The sequence below is a fragment of the Olea europaea genome, unplaced genomic scaffold (assembly GCF_002742605.1).
Source record: "Olea europaea var. sylvestris unplaced genomic scaffold, O_europaea_v1 scaffold481, whole genome shotgun sequence".
NCBI lineage: Eukaryota > Viridiplantae > Streptophyta > Magnoliopsida > Lamiales > Oleaceae > Olea > Olea europaea.
In genome coordinates this window covers 293,151-313,125 of record NW_019263124.1, presented here as the reverse complement: position 1 = coordinate 313,125, position 19,975 = coordinate 293,151, and the positions used below count along the sequence as shown (strand labels likewise).

Below are 19,975 nucleotides of genomic sequence, written 5' to 3'. Positions count from 1 at the left end.
GAATTCCAACATCCATCATCTCAGATCGAGACCCCAGATTTACTTCTAAATTTTGGAAGAGCATGCAAGGAGCTATGGGGACAAAGTTAAATTTCAGCACTGCCTACCATCCTCAATCTGATGGACAGTCTGAAAGGACTATTCAAATCTTAGAAAACATGCTCCGAGCATGTGTCTTGGATTTGGGAGGTAGTTTGGAGTCACACCTATCATTAGCGGAGTTTGCGTACAATAATAGCTTCCACACTACTATTGGCATGGCTCCTTATGAAGCTCTCTATGGTAGAAGATGTAGATCCCCAGTTCATTGGAATGAAGTTGGAGAAAAACGAATTTTGGGTCCAGATATTATTGCAAGAATAGTGCAAGCAATTGATAAAATTAGGGACCAAATAAAGTTTGCTCAAGATAGATAGAAAAGCTATGCAGATCAATGGGATCGATAGAATTTGAAGTCAGTGAGAAAGTGTTTCTAAAAGTGGCACCCATAAAAAGAGTTCTTAGATTTGGCAAGAAGGGAAAGTTGAGACCTCGATTCATAGGTCCTTTCGAAATTCTAGATAAAATTGGGAATGTAGCGTACCGTCCAGCATTGCCACCTAGACTATCAACAGTACATAATGTATTTCACGTGTCGATGCTTAGAAAGTATGTGCATGATCCCGAGTATGTGATAAGCTATGATTCATTGGAGGTACAGAAAGATCTAACATATGAAGAGACTCCTTTGGAGATTATCGAAAAGAAAACACATGCACTAAGGAATAAAGAAATTGCTATGGTTAAAATTCGATGGAAAAATCATGAAGTCGAAAAGGCTACTTGGGAATAAGAAGAAGAAATAAAAGGCAAGTATCCAGAGCTGTTCAGCTACATAAGGTAATTTTGAGGACGAAATTATTTTAAGAGGGTAAGGATGTAACACTCCGAATTTTTAATTTTATTCCACGTGGGCTAAATTTAATGTTGGTAATATAGCAAATAAAATAATCCATGTCCAATATTGTCGTCACACTAAAGTCGAAAAGTTGAAGTGATAAACACTTCCCACTTATTTGCATAAATGGTTTATTTGTATACGTATACTTTTTAATTTATTGTAACTTATTTGGGTCGAATATTTAAGTATTTTAAAAGTTGACAAAAATATATCGATACTATACTCGTTTTGTAGCTAGTGTCAAATAACATATATTGACTCAAGAAGAAATAATTTTTGACTAGTCATATTCGAGTTATCTTGATCTGAAGAAAGATATTCTAAATCCTATATTTTATTAATATATATATATAATGTAAGATTCTAGAAGTTGAACGTTGCAATGTGAATGAATTGTAGGGGTTTAATATAATTAAAGTAATTAAACCTAATTAATCCATTAACTTATAATAAATTAATTAAATTACCTCATAATTTCATGCTTTAACTTGAAAGGAGTTACTGCAAATTGAGTTGCCATCTGTAATATTATATATTTATGCGAGACTTTGTTTATTTTGAAGAAAAAATTCCACTCTTCTTCAATTATACACGTTCATCATATAATTGAAGGAATTTTACATTCTATATCTTTCTCCAACTCATTTTTTTCATACTATTTTGGTGAGGTAAGAAAAGTGCAAGTGATTAAATTCTTATTCCCTTGATATTTTATAATTTTTGATATGAATTAAGTCCTTCAGGTCGATTTTTATGTTAAATCCTAAGGGATGGACCATTTGGTCGAGTATGTAAATCCGATGGGATATAGGGATTCTTGTGAAATTCCTTGAGCTATTGGATGTCGTGACCAGTTCGCTCTAAATATAAGAAATGTCGGTATGTCATGTCATTTTTGTAAATATATCATTGTGATAAGAATATGCACGTTTTTTTCTTACTAGGTATTTTTTCAATATACTCACCCTCACTAAATTTTCAGAGTAAAACGGGTCGTGTGGACGCGTGGCAGATTGCTTGAGTGATGTTCATGGGGTCGCCAAGTAAAATTGCTAGAAATAATACTTTACAAAGAAATCTCATTTGAAAAAGATATTCATGTTTTTTGTGTTATAGGATTATTTGCCAATTTCTATTTCAAGAATAATTTTTATTTTATGTTTAATTCCGTGCATGTTATTTTAGTAGATTTGATATTTAAGTTATTTAACATGTTAAATTGGCAATTTAGTTCGTAGTATTTTAAGCTAGATAAATCTTCGAATTTTTATTTTGAATTGCCGAATTCACCTTATTGATTAAATACCGAAATTTATACATTAGTGTTAAATTCTGCTTAAACTATAAAAGAAGGATTTTGGTAACACTTCAAATCTTTTTTTTAAAACAAATTAAATAAATAAATAAGTAAAATTTGTAGTGGATTTGGGGTGTTACACAATTACTCTGAGGAGAAGAAGGTGAGATTAGCAGTCCCTGAGTTTACTGATAATCAGATCACTTTGTGGGATCAGGTGGTGAGTCGAGGCTTAGGAATCGGGAGAGGCCTATCAACACGTGGGATGAGTTGAAGGCGGTAATGAGAAAATGATTTGTACCTGGTCATTATTATTTGGAACTACATCAAAGGTTGCAGGGTTTGTGTCAGGGTTTTAGGAGTGTGGAGGACTACCACAAGGAGATGGAAATTCTGATGATTAGGGCGAATGTGGAAAAGGATCAGGAAGCCACTATCGCTCATTTTCTAAATGGGTTAAACAGGGACATTGCTAATGTAGTGGAGTTGTAGCACTATGTGGAGTTAGAAGATTTGTTGCATGTTGCCATGAAGGTGGAAAAGCATCAGGAAGCCACTATTCGGTCATTTTCTAAATGGGTTAAACAGGGACATTGCTAATGTAGTGGTGTTGTAGCACTATGTGGAGTTAGAAGATATGTTGCATGTTGCCATGAAGGTGGAAAGCAATTGAAGTGAAATGGGATGTCTAGGAATTCAAGGGGGCCTAATTCATCTTGGAAGTCGAGATGGGATGATGAAAGGAATGATGGGGTGTTGTAAACAATAAAGCTAAAGTGCCAAGGAAGAAGGAAGAATATGCTAGTAAAGACCTGCTAAAGGCGGAGTCACAAACTACTAGGAGCCGGGATATTAAATGTTTCAAATGCTTGGGAAAGGGACACATTACATCTCAATGTCCAAATAAGAGAGCAATGATCTTGAGTGCTAATAGAGAAGTAGTGAGTGATAGTGATGGAGATGGGATGCCTAAGCTAGAGGATGTTAGTGGTGTTGAAATGTTAGAGCATGCAATAGACGGTGAAGCACTTGTGCTGATGCGTGCACTCAACACACAAATCAATATGGACAAAGAGGATAAGCAACGTGAAAACATCTTTTACACTAGATGCCAAGTGGAGAATAAGATGGAGGTTTTTGCACCAATATTGCTAGTACCACGTTAGTTGAGAAGTTAGGGCTGAAAACATTAAAACACCTTAAACCTTGTAAACTATAATGGTTTGATGATCGTGGAGAGGCTAAGGTGAATAAACGGGTATTAGAGAATTTTTCAATTGGGCAATACAAGGATTAAGTGTGGTGTGATGTTGTGCCAATGCATGCAGGTCATATTTTATTGGATAGGCCATGGCAGTATGATCGTAGATGAAGCATGATGGATTTAAAAATAGGTACAACTTTGAAAAGGATGGAAAAACTATCACGCTTGTACCATTGACACCACAATATGTCTATGTGGGCCAAATAAAAATGAGAGATGAGAACGAGAGAAAAAGAAAGGAGAGACAAAAAGAGAGCTCGAGAGAAAATGGCGAGGTGGTTAAGTGTGAGAAAAATCGAGTAGAGCCAGAGAAAAGAATGAGAGTCCTTTGAGCGGAGAGAAAATTGTAAGGTGAGCTTTTTTGCATAAAAGAATGAGCTTAAGAGTGAGTTGGTGAGGACTAACAAATCCCTCCCCGGTTTGAATTTATCTTTGATGCAGGAATGTCAAAATCTATTGCATGAGGACTTTTAGAAAGGAGTATCACCATCTGAATATCCGATTTATACATAGCAATTGGACCATTTGTGGAGTATCAAAAAAGAGTCAGTCAACCATGGCAGTATGGAGTATCAGATTTTTGAACATGAGCATGTTGATGTTCTACCAGATGGAAAGCCCGACATAAAGTTGAACTTGTTCTAAGGTGGCAAATGGGAGAAGAATAAAACATTCCATGGCATTGCAACGCTTGAAGTTCCAGATTTGAGGACGAATCATTTCGAAGAGGAAGGGGATGGTATGATCCGGGCTAAGCTCTAAATTCTCAATTATTTGGCAATTTTTGGAGGTTGGTTAATACCAAGATTCAATCTCATTTAGAGGCTAAAAAAGGTTGATAAAGATGGCAAATCTCATGATCAAGCTATGGAATTCAAAATGTGGGAATTAATGTGCAATGTAACAAATTCCATGATTGATGGGAAGAGATTAAGTTCAAAGTCGAGCTTGATCATAGCCAATGAAATCAGGCAATCAAGTGTTGAGGTTATCGGGCTACAAATGATGATGTTTACAAGCTTAAGGCCGAGTTACATGTTAGTCATATAGGCAACCATACAGTACAACTTCCGGACGCGATTTTCCAAATTTCGAGATGGGTCTTATTTATGGTAGAATTCTATTTATTTGACATCTTTGTAATCTTTTAGAGTAATTTTCATCCTTAATTAGTTTTTCTAGGTTTTTCATATAAACAGGAATTTATTTTCATTGTATTGGTACTTTTGACATTTGAAAGATTAATACAAGGGGCTGTTTTGCTTCCAATTTCTTGTTCTTGAATAACAAATCGAACTTATCAAGATTTGTTAATCTTGTGGCATTCAAAACAAATCCTGGTGAGATTTATAAATTGTGTAATTAAGAGATCGTTAATTTCACATATTAACGGTTGCTTAATTCATCGTTGGTAAATTAAATCCAAAATTGATGATTCATGGCTTTTTTAGGATCAGTGTCAATCTAGTTGTGGGTTTGTTAGTGGCCGTGCTAACCGGGTTCACATCATAGGGACTTTTTGTGCTAATTAGCCTATTCAAAAGTCTTGTCAAACTCACTAGTGTTTGCCCCTATTCTAACAATTATAATTTTCTGCTTTCATCAATCATTGAACAAATTATTTTCAATGCATTTAAATTCTCTATTGCAAAACTTTGTTTAAATTGTAATCAAATTGTCTTTCATCCCGAAATGATTGAGAAAAGTAGATGGTATTTTAGCAGAGCAGTTTATTGTCGCATGGTACCCCTTTCTGTGCTAAGAAGAAAGTTGCAGTGTGAAAGTTGGTATTAGAGCTACGGATGTGAACATGGAACAATACTTTATGCGACTACCATTGAAGTCAAAGCAAGAAAAGTAACGACAACTACCATGTAGTGACGAACAAAATATGCCGATATTCAAGCCAACAAAATTCAAATAGATTCTTGGGATCTTCTTAAAGAGGCGATTAGGACTTAATTTATCTCAAAAAATGTGGAATATCGGACCCGACGAGCACTACAAAAATTGAAACGTATGGACTCTATCAGGGAGTACGTGAAAGCCTTTTGAGAACACATGCTGAACATTAAAGATTTGTTGGAAAAAAGGATAAACTCTTCATGTTCATGGAAAGTTTAAAACCGTGGGCATGCAAGGAACTTCAAAGACAGAAGGTAGTTAATTTGAAAGCGACAATGGGAGCCGTTGAATGTCTAATGGAATAGCAACCTCAACTGACAAAAGATCGACTATGAGGGAATGGTCAATCTAGTAGGGGAAAAACAGACCTTTCAAGTCCAGTTTGAACTCAAATGGGAGAGAGTGGTTCTCTTACGATGAAGTAGGAGGTTATCAAGGCACCTATGAAAGTAACTCTCAAGGAAATCATCAAAAATAGCCGTCAGGGCAACTGTCATGGTAGCCACAATAACAATCGGAACAAAGGAAAGATATTGAAGGGTAGATCAGTCGGGTGATGGATTGTCCGCAAAGATGATTGGCAAATGCATATTGTCAACTACGGGTTCAAAGTAAGATGTCTTGCAAGCTAGTAGCCACTACAAAATCGATGTGAAAATCAATGGAAAGCCAATCAGGGCTAACCTTCTTGCAATTACTAAAGTATAGCATCTCGGATTTGTTCTGGAAAAGGTAGCGGGAAAGTCAGAGCAATCAACTCAATTGCTCAATCAATTACTGGAGTAGCCAAATTTGTATTAATCAAGGCTAGTCCTTTTGAAGGAATGACTAATTTGTGTGTGTTCAGATGGATGACTTAAAACTTATTCTAGGATTGGAATTTCTTTGAGGTACAAAGTTAGCTATTTTCATACTCTGATTCCTTAATGATGATGAGTACAATAAAGTCTCTATAAAATAATAATGATGGGATTAAGAAAATTTATTACTATAGAGGAGTTATTCATTTATCGATAAATGAATAATTTATTAATTGTGATAGATGTCGAGCACTTTTGAAACTATCATATTGAAAATGACGTGATAGGATCTCCTTTTGATAAAGATGTTATTCAAGTGATACTAAATACACCTATCTATGATAATCATGATCAAGATAAAGTTGTTATACCAACTATATCTTCAAAAGAGGCATTTCAAGTAGTCATAACCTTAAATAATTATATTGCACAAAATGAAAAAAAAAAAAAAAAGAAGATAAATGTAGTGTGTGCATTGCAACAAAATTAGTAATGAAGTTGAGATTGGTTTGGATACAAGGAAAAAAACAAAAGGCATTAGAGCATATTTTGAAAAATATGTGAATTGAAAAAAAAATATTGTTAAATTAAAAGTTTGTTCATTTATATTAGTATGATCTTCTTATAAATGTAAGTAGTTATTATTTTATATACTCGTTGAACCTTGAAGGATTTGAAATAACAATTATTATCTTATGCATTTAACGGAGTTATTAATTTAGTAAAATGGCTTAAGTCGGGACTAAAAAAGTTTATTATTTAAGGGAGATTATTAATTTATCGGACATTTATTTATCGACTTTTTTTACTGTAATAAGTTATGTGTCATCGCCATACAAGCTGGAAGGGTGGGTAAGAAGGGCATCTCAACCATGCAATTTAGTAAGGATTTCAAGAAGAATGAACATTCCTTTTTATGCAGTCTTCGACTAGAGGAGACCGAAGAGACGAATTGTCCTATTTCAAGACTTGTTTGAAGGCTTATTCAGAAATTTAAGGATATCATGCTTGATGAATTACCAAAGAGTTTGTCGTCAAGGAGGGTAATCGATCATATCCAATGCCCCTGTAGAATTTCTCATCCTAAACTCAAAAGAGCTTATCAAAAAATTGGGAAAATTGTTGGAAAGTAAGATAATCGTGCCTGCGAAATCTTCATATGAAGCTTTCGTGTTATTTCAAAAAAAGGGATGATGGTTCTCTCCGAATGTGTTGTGACTATCAAGCCTTGAATAAGATTATGTGAAGAACAACTTTCCTATTTCGCTTGTCGTAGATTGCTTCAACAGACTGAGCAAGGTGAAGTATTATACAAGGATTTATTTTAGGTTCGGATACTTGCAAGTTCAGATCAAAGAAGGAGATGAAGCAAAGACTACTGTGTTAATCAAATATGGAGCCTTCAAGTTTAAGGTTACGCCTCTTGGCCTAACAAATCCTCTTGTGACATATTGGCAACTACTAAAGAATGTACATGAAGTATGCTTCACGTACATTTGTAAAAGAATACTCCGAAGTTGCATTGTCATTTATCGAATTAACAAAGAAGGATAAAGCTTGGGATTGATCAGCACAATACCAATCCACTTTTGAGAAATTGAAGAAGTCGATGTGGATGAATTTAGTGTTGCCCATAATAGATATGATTGAAAAACTTGAAGTTCAAACGGATACTTCAGATTTTGCTCTTAGAGGAGTCTTCAAGCAAAAGGACATTTGATCACTTATGAAAGTGAAAAGCTAATTAATGTAGAATGTTATTACTCGACGTACGAGAAGGAGTTGTTGAAGATAGTTTGCTGTCTTAGAGCATGGAGTCACTACCTACTTGGATCTCTATTTATTGAGAACATTGATAATATTGTAGTCACTTCATGTCCCAGCGAAAGTTTTGAGTAAGCAAGCTTGTTGGCAGGAATTCCTTTTAGAGCTCATCTTTATTTTGAAGTATTGCTCCGGTTTCAATAATCATGTCACTAATGCTCCTAGTCATCAGCGTGCTTAGAGAAGAACCCAATGTTTCAGAGAGTAAAATCACTACAAATACAAAAGATTGAATACAGATACTTCTAGAGAAGGACCCGATAACCCAATGTTTGGCCGACATCATCAAACAAGGTAAGACTCATCAATTTTGGCTAGATAGGGTCTAGTGAAGACAAAAAGAAATCTCCTATATGTTTTGATGGATAGAAATTTGAGGAAATCTTTAATTAAGGAGTGCCAGGACACACTTTAGGCGGGACATCCTGGAGAAGAACGTACTTGTGCACTGATACAACAAGCATACTATGGATCGTAAAATGAGGAATGACATTGCAACTTATGTGAAGACTTGATTTGTTTATCAACAGGATAAGGTATACTATCAGAAAAAGGCAAGAATCCTAGAGCCCCTTTTTGTCCCAACTAGACCATTTGAAAGTGTATCGATAGACTATATTATTGGCTTGCCAAAGGTTGGAGACATTGGCAATATCATCATCTTGGTAGACCATCTATCAAATTGTGCAACTTCTATATCAGTACCTAAGTATATATCCACGAAAGAGACCACTCAACTCTTCTATTAACATATTGTTAGATACTGGCGATTGCCAAAGGGCATCGTAGTGATCATGATCCTTGATTTACTAGCATATTTTGGACCGAGTTGTTCAAACTTCTCAATTCAACATTAAGCATAAGTTCAAGTTTTCACCTACAATCTGATAGGTAGACAAAGCACTTCAATTCTATATAGAGGAATATCTTCGACAATTTATCTCTATTTTACAAAAAATTTGTTAAAACTTTTAAATGTGGCTCAGATTTGCTTCAATGTCCAAAAGTAGTCTTCTACCAATAAGAGTATTTTTGAGATTGCTACTGGCTGGGAATTGTTATTCCTTCATGTTGTGGATTTTGATCTAAATACAAGTCCTCTCAAGCAAAGAACTTCTTTCAAGAATGGAAACAAAATACTAAAATTGATCAAAGCTACCTTGAGGAAGCACAGAAATCATGTAAAAAATATTATGATCTAAAACGTCGTTTCCTAGAATTTAATTTGGTGATGATTAAACTTTCCAATAGAAATTCTTATAAACCAACGAGACGAAAAGATTCTTGATCTATGCCAAAATATATCGGGCAAATATATCTATCATGAAGCGGATTGGGAAGTCGTATGTAGATTAGAATTCCATTCATGGCGCAAAATTCGCAATGTTTTCCATGTCGGTGTGCTTAAACCATATTTTGTAGACAATGAGGATGCATCTAGAAGTAAGTCAAAGTGACATGTGTTTGAATTAAAGAAAATTGGAAAGAGGATTCCTGAAGCTATTCTTGACCACCGAATTACCTAGGCTTCCATGAAGAATCATCAAGAATACTTGGTGAAATGGAGTGGTGCAACAATGAGAAGAGTACTTGAAAAAGAGCAAAAGACCTTGGAGCTTTCAAACCTCTAATTGAAGCATACCATACATCGATGGACCGAGGACGTCATTAAAACAAAAGGGGAAAATGTAAAGGACCGCAACTAAACTTAACCCCTTGACCCACTCGCAGCCGTAGTTTGCCCAACTTTGATTGCATTTTGTAAGTAATCGTTTTAGTTGTAATTTTCTTTTAGTTATAATAGTTTATTTCAGTTGTAAAATAAGCCTACTATTTGTAAAGGTTTAGATTGATTTCTCGTCTTTTAACCGTCTACCCTATCACATGGATTTTGTTACTTAAGATATTGTATAAGTTACAAGGAATTAGAAAGTCTTGTCAAGTTCATTGGTGTTCGCCCCTTGCATCTGCAATTGTAATTTTTTACTTTCATCAATCAATGAACAAATTATTTTCAATGCATTGAAATTCTCTATTGCAAAGCTTTCTTTAAATTGTCTTTTGTTCCTAAGCGACCAAGAAAAGGAGGAAGGTAGTCTCGTGGAGCAAACTACTACCGCATAGTGCCCCTTTACGTGCTCAGAAGAAATGCATCCCATGAAACCATGTCTCCTTCTTCTTCAGGAGGTCCTTCAAAGGGAGTACCCTGGTATGAACTTCCAATAATAATTAATCAAAACTATGAAAGATCAAGCTGTGTCACCTTGTTCGGTTGTTTCTGCTCTTAGATTGCCTTGATTTTTGCACATTCGTTCACCAGTCACAATCGTTGTGTCCAAGTACATGTCCAAAGGTAGTGTAACTCTTCCTTAGGAAACGAACACTTCTTCTTACTATAGAGTCAAGATATAATTATTGTGCTTTTAGCTCAAATCAAAATTTTTTAAGATGTCAATGATAACAACAAAACTTTCTACCCCAACTTCTAGCATAGAGGAAAGAGAAAAGTAATAATACGAGGACATATAAGCATTCTATGATTTGTTTTGCCTGAAGTACTAATTTTGATTTTTGTCTACAATTTTCTGCATACCCAAACATGATCCATCTCAAGTAGCTTATTTCGTTCTCTATAGAATAAAACAATTATGCTTAGCTAATTTTTCATCTGGTCCATACAGTTTTACTTGGACTCAAGGTTTTTACTTGAGTTTATTTTCTTTGTCCAAAAATGTGCTTTGAGGTTCACGATATTCTTTAAGACAGTGAAACATGCAGTTGCTTTACAATATGAAAGTCAAACGAATTAAGATTCATAATCTGGGACAAACTTTTTTTATAATTAACTTACTGCTGAAAATATATGCCCAGAACAACATTACAATCCATGTTTTAGACAGTGATAAAAACAAGGCCAAGACATGAATTTTAAGGAAAAAGCCCCATATGCGAGGAAGATGTGAAAATATTGATTTAACTCTATTTTTTGGGTTGTCTAAGGACATCTCCAAAAGAGATACCAAACCACCAAAATGCATCAACAAATGGTGCCAAATGTCTCTAACGTAATATCAAACTTTGCAAGTATTTCTAATATAGCATCAAACTTTGCACAATTTTGGTGCAAAATGTTGCATAATCACCAAAAGATATAAACTACTTAAAATAAATAATGGTTTTAGACTTACTAATATAAGAATTAATCTATTTGTACAATCGTGATTGATAATAATGATTGAAAATGTATGTGTTGTCAAAATCTGAGCTATTAATAAATAAATAAAAATTTTGAAATTAATGAATGTGATGTTGTAATGTGTGAGTTATCAACCAATATTATCAAATTAGATTACACATGTAGCATGATTTTAAAAATAAAGAAGTGCCTTATTATATTATTGAAGTTCACAAAATCTTATTAAAAAAATATTAAATACAACCTAATATGTTGTAAATTAAAAGTATGTTTGAGCCCCAGTTTTGTAAAAGAATGTATTTTCAAATATTAGATTGATGAAGAATGTGTTGTTCAAAAATAAGAAAAATTTTTGTTTAAGTATAATATTATTTTATTAAAAATGTGTAGTTAAAAAAATATCAGAGAAAATGTATTTTGAAAATAATGAAAATCAAACAAGGGCTAAATGACTTTCTATTTCTTCCTATCCTATCGATCTAAATGGATAATAGAATAGATGCTTACATACCTATAATACCCATATATGTAGTCCAATTATTTTCTCTTTTACTTTTCATTTTTTTTTTCCAAATTATTCTTTTGTCGCGTGAGAGATGTGACGCACACTGGATCAAATTTCTGTGGACTCAAATGCTATAAAATTTGAATTTTTGGTCCCTAAATGTTCAAAAAAATTTGAAGTTCCAAATACTGTTTTAAGAATAAATTGAGGTCTAAACTCCCAATTCCCATGTCATCATTTTTAAGAATCGAGGCCGTTAACAATGAACCATTTTCACTCTGAAATCAGAACTTAGTTACGACGATGACTCGTCTCTTGTAAGCGTCAAGGTATCTGCTAAATGACTGTGCATATAGGTTTTTATTCGTATTGCTTACTTTAATTTTGATATTTCCTGTGTTTTTCTTCAAGTGAAATTTTTGTGCTCTTGAATACTCCTTATAGAAATTGCAGCATTCTTTAGCATAAATTTCTGGTCAAGATTCTTACTTGAATAGATGAATTCAAATTTATTTTTATTTTATTATTATTATTATTTTTTTTTTTTGCGTATAGTTGAATTTGCTTTCTAAACTTCAAAACCTGCATTTTTAATTCTCCAATGATCTCAATCTTAATCACAATGTTCCACGATCTAAGTGACTCATTTTGTGATTTTTCATGCCAAATATTAGGTTTTAGGCACTTTTCAATTTATGTGTGATTTTCCATCTAAATTTCACACTTTTCCTGTCGTTTCTCTCTTCTTGTCCTAGACAATTATAGGAGGTTATATGGAAGTCAAGGGACATTATGGGAAGTTTGCAGGTTTGAATTCCAAGTTCAAACCACCCGCTCCAACCTTTTTGATGTCATGCTGGTTGGGTCAACAATGGACGACCCACTCGTATTTTTCAACAACTCCCTTATCCACCGATCTGATTACTCCACTTCTTTTTTTCCGAACAAATTAATGTAACAGCGAGTGATTTAAGATCCCACTTGAAAGTTGAGACATATTTTACAAGTCGCTGACAAATTTCTTTAATTTTACATCCATGTGTAATTTAACCAAAGAAATCATATTGTAATTAATATCTATGACTATGCATGTGTCACGTGTGTGGGTACTTATTTATCTAATCATATAAATTGTTTGAAGTTTTTCATAGTAAGCAATACAAAATCTTTAAAATTATTTATTGACTAATTACATATTTAGGAAGATTTCTTTCCTTATCAGTTGCATTGTTTTATTACATAATATTTTCTTTCCTACAATAGATACACACACGTTTTCTTTCATTATAAGAAGGATTGTAACATATTCATTCAATCAATGAGAAGGAATTCTTCATTCGTAAATTATATTCTACCAAATTCTAACATGGTATCAGAGCCAAGCCGAAGGTTTGAACAATCCATATCCTTACCATGGCAGATTCAACCACACATGCGGCCACCCCTAATGCTTTGAAATCCCTCACCGATGCTACCTCCCCATACTACTTACATTCATCTAACCAACCCAATCAATTTCTCGTCGATGTGCCTCTCAATGGCGATAACTACCCTGCTTGGCGCCGAGCAATAACTCGTGCACTGAATGCCAAGAACAAACTGGGTTTCGTTCTTGGCACTATCAAACGACCAACCAATGACGCTGCTGCTGCTCTTCTTTGGGACAGATGCTGTGATATGATAATGTCTTCACTCCTTCATTCTATTGATAGATCCCTCACAGGTATCTTCCTAGATTGCGACACACCAAACGATTTATGGGTTGAACTAGAAACCCGTTTCTATCAAATTAACCGCACCAAAATTTTCGGCTGAAACGAGATTTAGCGAACCTCCATCAAGAACAACAATCAATCACTGCTTACTATGGACGATTGAAGGAATTATGGGATGAATTACCTTCTCTACAACCCACAGTTTCGTGCACTTGCGGTGCATCTAAATCACTCTTTGAGACCCAGGAACTTGACCGAATCTACCAATTCCTCATGGGTTTAAATGATAGCTTCTAGCAACTCCGGTCACAAATTCTGGCTATGGAACCACTCCCGCACCGTCATATCTTAGATGTGGCTCGATGTCTACGCTTTCAGGAACACCTTCCCCTTACCTTTTGGGGTGAATGCGTTCTCACGGCCACTTATCTCATCAACCGCACTCCTTTGTCCTCTCTCCAAAATATTTCTCCTTTTGAGCGTCTTTATCACACCCCACCTCGTTATGATCGTTTACGTGTGTTTGCCTGTCTATGCTATGCCCACACCAATTCTGCTCACCGTGATAAGTTTGATTCCCATGCTTGTCCCTGTGTCTTCCTTGATTTTCCGTCTTCTCATAGTGCATACCGTGTTTATGACTTAGAAAGCAAAAGGCTTCTAATGTCTCGGGATGTCACCTTTATAGAACATGTTTTTCCTTTTCAACTGCATTCCCCATCTACCCCGTCATCCCTAGTCTTACCTCTCCCCGTCCCTGATCCTTCTCCACTGCCAACGCCACCCTCTCCACCTCCTCCCGCATCTGCACCCTCTTCTCTTCAAACTCGTCCTCGTCTTACTATCCAACGTCCCGCTCATCTTGCTGACTACATTTGCCCTACCCTGCCATCATCTTCATCTGTTACGCCTTCCACTAACCTCGTTACATCTTTAGGTACTACTCATCCTTTATCTCATTTTATTTCTTACCATAAATTTACACCTGCTCATTTTGCCTTTCTTTCTACCTTTTCTCAAACCTCTGATCCCACTCGATATTCTCAAGCTGTCAAACATTCCCATTGGCATGATGCCATGCAAGCTGAGATTCGAGCCCTTGAAGTTAATAATACTTGACTACTTACTTCACTTCCTCCTGACAAGAAACCGATTGGCTGTAAGTGGGTCTTCAAAACAAAACTCCATGCAGATGGTTCCATTGAACGCCATAAGGCTCGGTTGTTGGCTAAGGGCTACACTCAGGTGGAGGGTCTTGATTACCATGACACTTTTGCACCCGTGGCTAAACTTGTTACTGTTTGTTATGTCTTGGCCATTGCAGCAGCCCGTAATTGGCATCTTCATCAACTTGACATTAATAATGCATTCCTTCATGGTAATTTGGATGAGGAGGTCTATATGACGCTCCTCCTCGGGTATGGTCAACAAGGGGAGACTCGTGTCTGTCGTTTACTTAAGTCTCTCTATGGTCTTAAGCAGGCATCTCGAAACTGGTACTCGAAGCTTTCATCTGTATTATTATCTGATGATTTTACTCAGTTTCCAGCTGATCACTCACTTTTCACTCAGACTATTGGCTCATCTCTTACTGTGGTTTTAGTTTATGTTTACGACATTTTGGTTACAGGAAATGATCTATCCGTCATTACTGTTCTCAAAACTTCCGTTGATGATCGTTTTAAAATAAAGGACTTGGGTACCATGAAATATTTTCTTGGTCTCGAAGTCGCTCGATCTCCATTTGGAATTTTTGTTAATAAGAGGAAATATGCATTGGACATTCTTACTGACTCTGGTAATCTTGGATCACAACCTGCTTCTTTTCCTATGGACCAAAATTTGAAGCTTAATCCTGATGATGGTAACTTACTTTCTGATCCCGGCATATATCGTCGGTTGGTTAGCCGCCTTCTATACCTCACTATCACTCGTCCGGACATCTCATTCTCCATCAACATGTTGAGCCAGTTCATGCAACGTCCTCGGGACCCTCATTATCGAGCTGCTCTCCATGTTCTACGATACCTAAAGGGCACTCCAAGACATGGTCTTTTTTATTCTGCACAATGTGATTTTCGACTTACTGCATATTCAGTTTCTGATTGGGCGAGTTGTCCTACCACTCGCCGTTCCACCACTGGTTTTTTCATCATACTTGGCACTAGTCCCATCTCTTGGCACACGAAGAAGCAATCAGTTGTTTCTCGCTCCTCTACTGAAGCTGAGTACCGTGCAATGGCTATAACCACATGTGAACTTGTTTAGCTCAAGTCTCTCTTACATGACCTCGCAGTTCCACATCCGCAGCGCATTTTGCTTTTTTATGACAATGAGGCTACTCTACATATCACTCATAACCCTATGTTTCACGAGCGCACCAAACACATTGAAATTGACTGCCATTCCATGCGTGAGAAATTTCTCTCTGGACTCATTCTTCCCACACACATGTCCGCCAAGGTCCAATTAGCTGACATTTTCACCAAAGCTCTCGGCAAGGATCTTTTTCATCGTTTCACTCGCAAGTTGGGCATTACGGATCTCCATGCTCCAACTTGAGGGGGCATATTGACTAATTACATATTTAGGAAGATTTCTTTCCTTATCAGTTGCATTGTTTTATTACATAATATTTTATTTCTTACATTAGATACACACATGTTTTCTTTCATTATAAGGATTGTAACATATTCATTCAATCAATGAGAAGGAATTCTTCATTCGTAAATTATATTCTACCAAATTCTAACATTATTTTTGGGAGAAAAAGAAATGTGTGTATGTTTATACTGTATTGGGTAATGTTACTCAAAGGTCTACACGCAGTGGAATATTTCATTTACTGGTTTCTTGTCGAGGAAATATTGATGTAATAGGGCTTGGCTTATTCTCAGTACTTCTTTTTTTCTCAAACTTTTAATATCCAATCTTTAGAAGTTCTGTTAAAAATCAGATAAGAGAAGGCAATGGCAAGTTCGGACAAATCAAGTGTGTCCAGAAAGCAATCAAGTGATGGGCAGATGAAATATCAACTTTCAATGTTGAAAAAACAACACAAAAATTATTTATTACAGGTTTGTCTGCTATCTTAGTAAGATGAAGAGTGATACTATTACGCAGCTCTAGTTTTATTAAATAGATTGACACTGTAAGTTGATTGGACTTAAGTTTAAGGTGATTGATTTATTCGGTTGATGTGTGGTTTGAATGCAGTTAGAAAGTGCATTGTTCTGATGTAGTTGGCTCTATTAACCAATTGTCAAAACATATATTTTTGTTGCAGGACCTGAGAGTATTTATTATGTGCTGCATTTACTACGTAGACGTAAATGGTTTCATGATCATCCATGCTATCTTTCGATAATATTTGTTTTATTTAAGCCATGTATGGACGAGTTATGAATAATATGCGATGAGCTAATAGTATAATTATTTGGTGCATCACCGTCTGGGAGGTGAATCTTTGACCTGTTAAGAAATGTCATCTTTACACCAAAGAACTTTAGATTATTTCCATATCAATATGTAGACAGTATGTGTTAATGTAACAAACACAGAAATCACCAGAGACTAATTGCTGATCCCTTGGCACACATCTTGGCATGAATCTTGGTGCTAATCATGCAGCCATAATAGTCTAATTTTAATTACATTGATTATTTCCTTTTTTTGTAATCCTGTGTAATTATCAATTGTCCTTTCCTTTTTCATCACAATGTACAGAACTCATATAAATATACATTCATGTGCTGGTCTTGGTATCAATTGAACCAAGCCTTTCACAATTCTTTCTTGGATCAGAGCCTTCTTTTGCTCACGCTTGATCCTAAAGCAAATGGCCTCTTCAAACACCACCACTCCCGTTGTTTTCAAGGCACCAAACATATCTCAACTCATTTCGGATAAAATGGATTGTGGAAACTATTTGAATTGGACCTCTCAGTGTGTTCCTGCATTGAGAAGTCATGATCTCCTGGGCTTCATGGATGGATCTAAACCGTGCCTAGATGAATACTTACTTGATGATCAGAATAAGCCAACAAAGGAAATCAATCATGCCTTCCTACTCTGGCACAAGAAGGATCAATTTGTTCTTGGACTTCTCAACTCCACACTTACAGAGCAAGGTTTACCATCTGTGTATGGTTTAAACTCTGCTAAGCAAGTTTGGACAGCCTTAGTCAACAAATACGTGTCTCAAGCACGTTCCAGAGTTAGCATCCTTAAACGACAACTATATAGTTTACACCAAGGAGGGAAGAATTGTACTGAGTTTTTGAATACTGCAAAGATATGTGCAGACCATCTTCCTGCCGCTGGAAAGCCTGTAGATGAGGATGATCTGATCTCTTATATTAAAGGAGGTCTAAATCCGTCCTTCAACCCTTTTATTGCCTCTTGTTTGTTTGCTCTATAGAAAAATACAATTACTTTTGATGAGTTTCAATCTGAACTGCTATCATATGAAGCTCTTCTTAAAAGTTAAAATATGCATGCTGTCATGGAGAACCAGAATTTTGCAATGCTTGTTACCTCCAAAAACCATTCTCACAATGGTCCAAGGAAGCCGAAGAATTACAACTTTTCTCTTACTCGCAGCCAATTTCAGCATGGAAATTCGCATGCCAAACAGAAAAATTTCATCTCTTCGATGTAACCATCGAATCTCAACAATGGCTCTTCTAGTCCACAGTCTTCTCAACGTAATTTTTCAACTACTGTATGCGTGACATGCCAAATTTGTCAAAAAACAAACCACGAAGCCCTGGATTGTTTCCATGGGATGGATTATAGTTATCGAGGACGGCATTCGCCTTCACAACTTGCTGCTATGGTAGCTCACATTAATGGACTTCATGAAGATAACACTTGGTATGCCAACAACGGAGCAAATTAGCATATTACAAATGATGTGGCAACTCTTACTATTCGGGAGAAATATGGCGGGAATGAATCAGTAGCTGTAGGTAATGGTAATGACCTTAAAATCCAAAACACAGGTTCTTTCTCCCTAAACACTCCACAAACAACATTTTACTTTGACAAAGTTTTACACTGTCCTGATGCCATGACCAATCTCTTATCCATTAATCAATTTTGTATTGATAATGATTGCTATTTCATTCTAATGGATTCTTGTTATTTTGTCAAGGACAACAAAACAGGAAAAACTCTTCTGGAGGGATCGAGTAAAGGCGGCCTCTATCCTGTGCGTCTCAATAAAAGCACAATAAATCAATGTCATGCACAAATAGCCCTTTTTTGTGTCAAAACTTCCTTAGATGTATGGCATGCAAGACTAGGACATCCTTCAGATAAAATCACAAAATGAATCATTACTTCTTTCAAGCTTCCTCTTCATAGGTCGGCCTCTCAAGATTTCTTGTGTCCAGCCTGTCAGTTGGGAAAAGCAAGAAGACTTCCTTCTATGATTCAAATAAAGTTTCTTTAGGTACATTAGAAATTATTCACTCAGATGTATGGGTATCCCCTACTAAATCTCGGGATGGTTGTCTCTATTATGTAATTTTTATTAACGACTACTTCAGATTTACATGGTTGTACCCTATTTCTCTTAAATTAGAGGTTTTTTCTTGCTTTGTCAAATTCAAATTATTAGTCAAAATTTATTTTCATGCAAGATTAAGCAGTTCCAAACTAATAACGGCGGTGAATATACCTCAAACAAATTTGTTTCTTTTTCAACTCTAATGGTATTCACCACCATTTGACTTGCCCTATACATCCCAACAAAATGGGATTGCTGAGCGTAAACACCGTCATATCATGGAAATTGGACTTTCTCTTTTAGCTCAATCCAACCTTCCTTCTTCTTTCTGGGTAGATGCATTTTCTACTGCCATTCACTTAATCAACCTCATGCATACCCCTTTACTAGAATTTGAGTCTCCTTATAGAAAATTATTCAACAGAACCCCTGACTATTCCCACCCTTAGGACCTTTGGGTGTGCTTTCTATCCTTTACTAAGGCCATACACAACTAGTAAACTTGTCTTTAGAAGCACACAGTGTATATTCTTGGGATATTCTTCCAATCATAAAGGATATCGTTGTCTAGACCCAATCTCAAAAAAGGTCTACTTGTCGCGACATGTGGTGTTTGATGAACACTTGTTCCCTACACAGAGAAAGTTGAACTCATCTCTTCCTTCTAGCTCATCCCCACGTGATCCAATTCATCTCTCACTAAATCAGCTTTCCAATTCATCTCGCATCTCTCCAGTAAGTTCCTTCTAGCCTATAGCATCATCCTCTACTTTCCTTTCCAATCCAAATATCACAACAACATGTTCTTCTTCATCAGAAGACAATAGCTCATTAATTCATTCTCAACCTCTCAGATATTCCATCTTCTGCATGTATGCAATCTGAAATTAACTCAATCCCGCCTTTTCAGAATGAGCAATCTATGACACATATGATTACACGTTCACAAACTGGTTCTCTTCATCCTAAAACATTTCCAAAATATATATCTTTCTACTCCACTAAATATCATCTCGT

General features: G+C 35.9%; 1 protein-coding gene across 1 annotated transcript; it reads left to right on the top strand.

The window, feature by feature from the left end:
* The first annotated feature begins 433 nt into the window (after nt 1–433).
* Nucleotides 434–832, top strand: LOC111388279. The gene has a single exon (XM_023012964.1). It carries the CDS (start codon nt 434–436, stop codon nt 830–832), a length of 399 nt encoding a protein of 132 aa, XP_022868732.1.
* The last annotated feature ends 19,143 nt before the right edge of the window (nt 833–19,975 follow it).

Coding starts and splice junctions, on each gene's coding strand:
- LOC111388279 (XM_023012964.1), top strand. CDS start 434: ATGGGATCGATAGAATTTGAAGTCAGTGAGAAAGTGTTTCTAAAAGTG.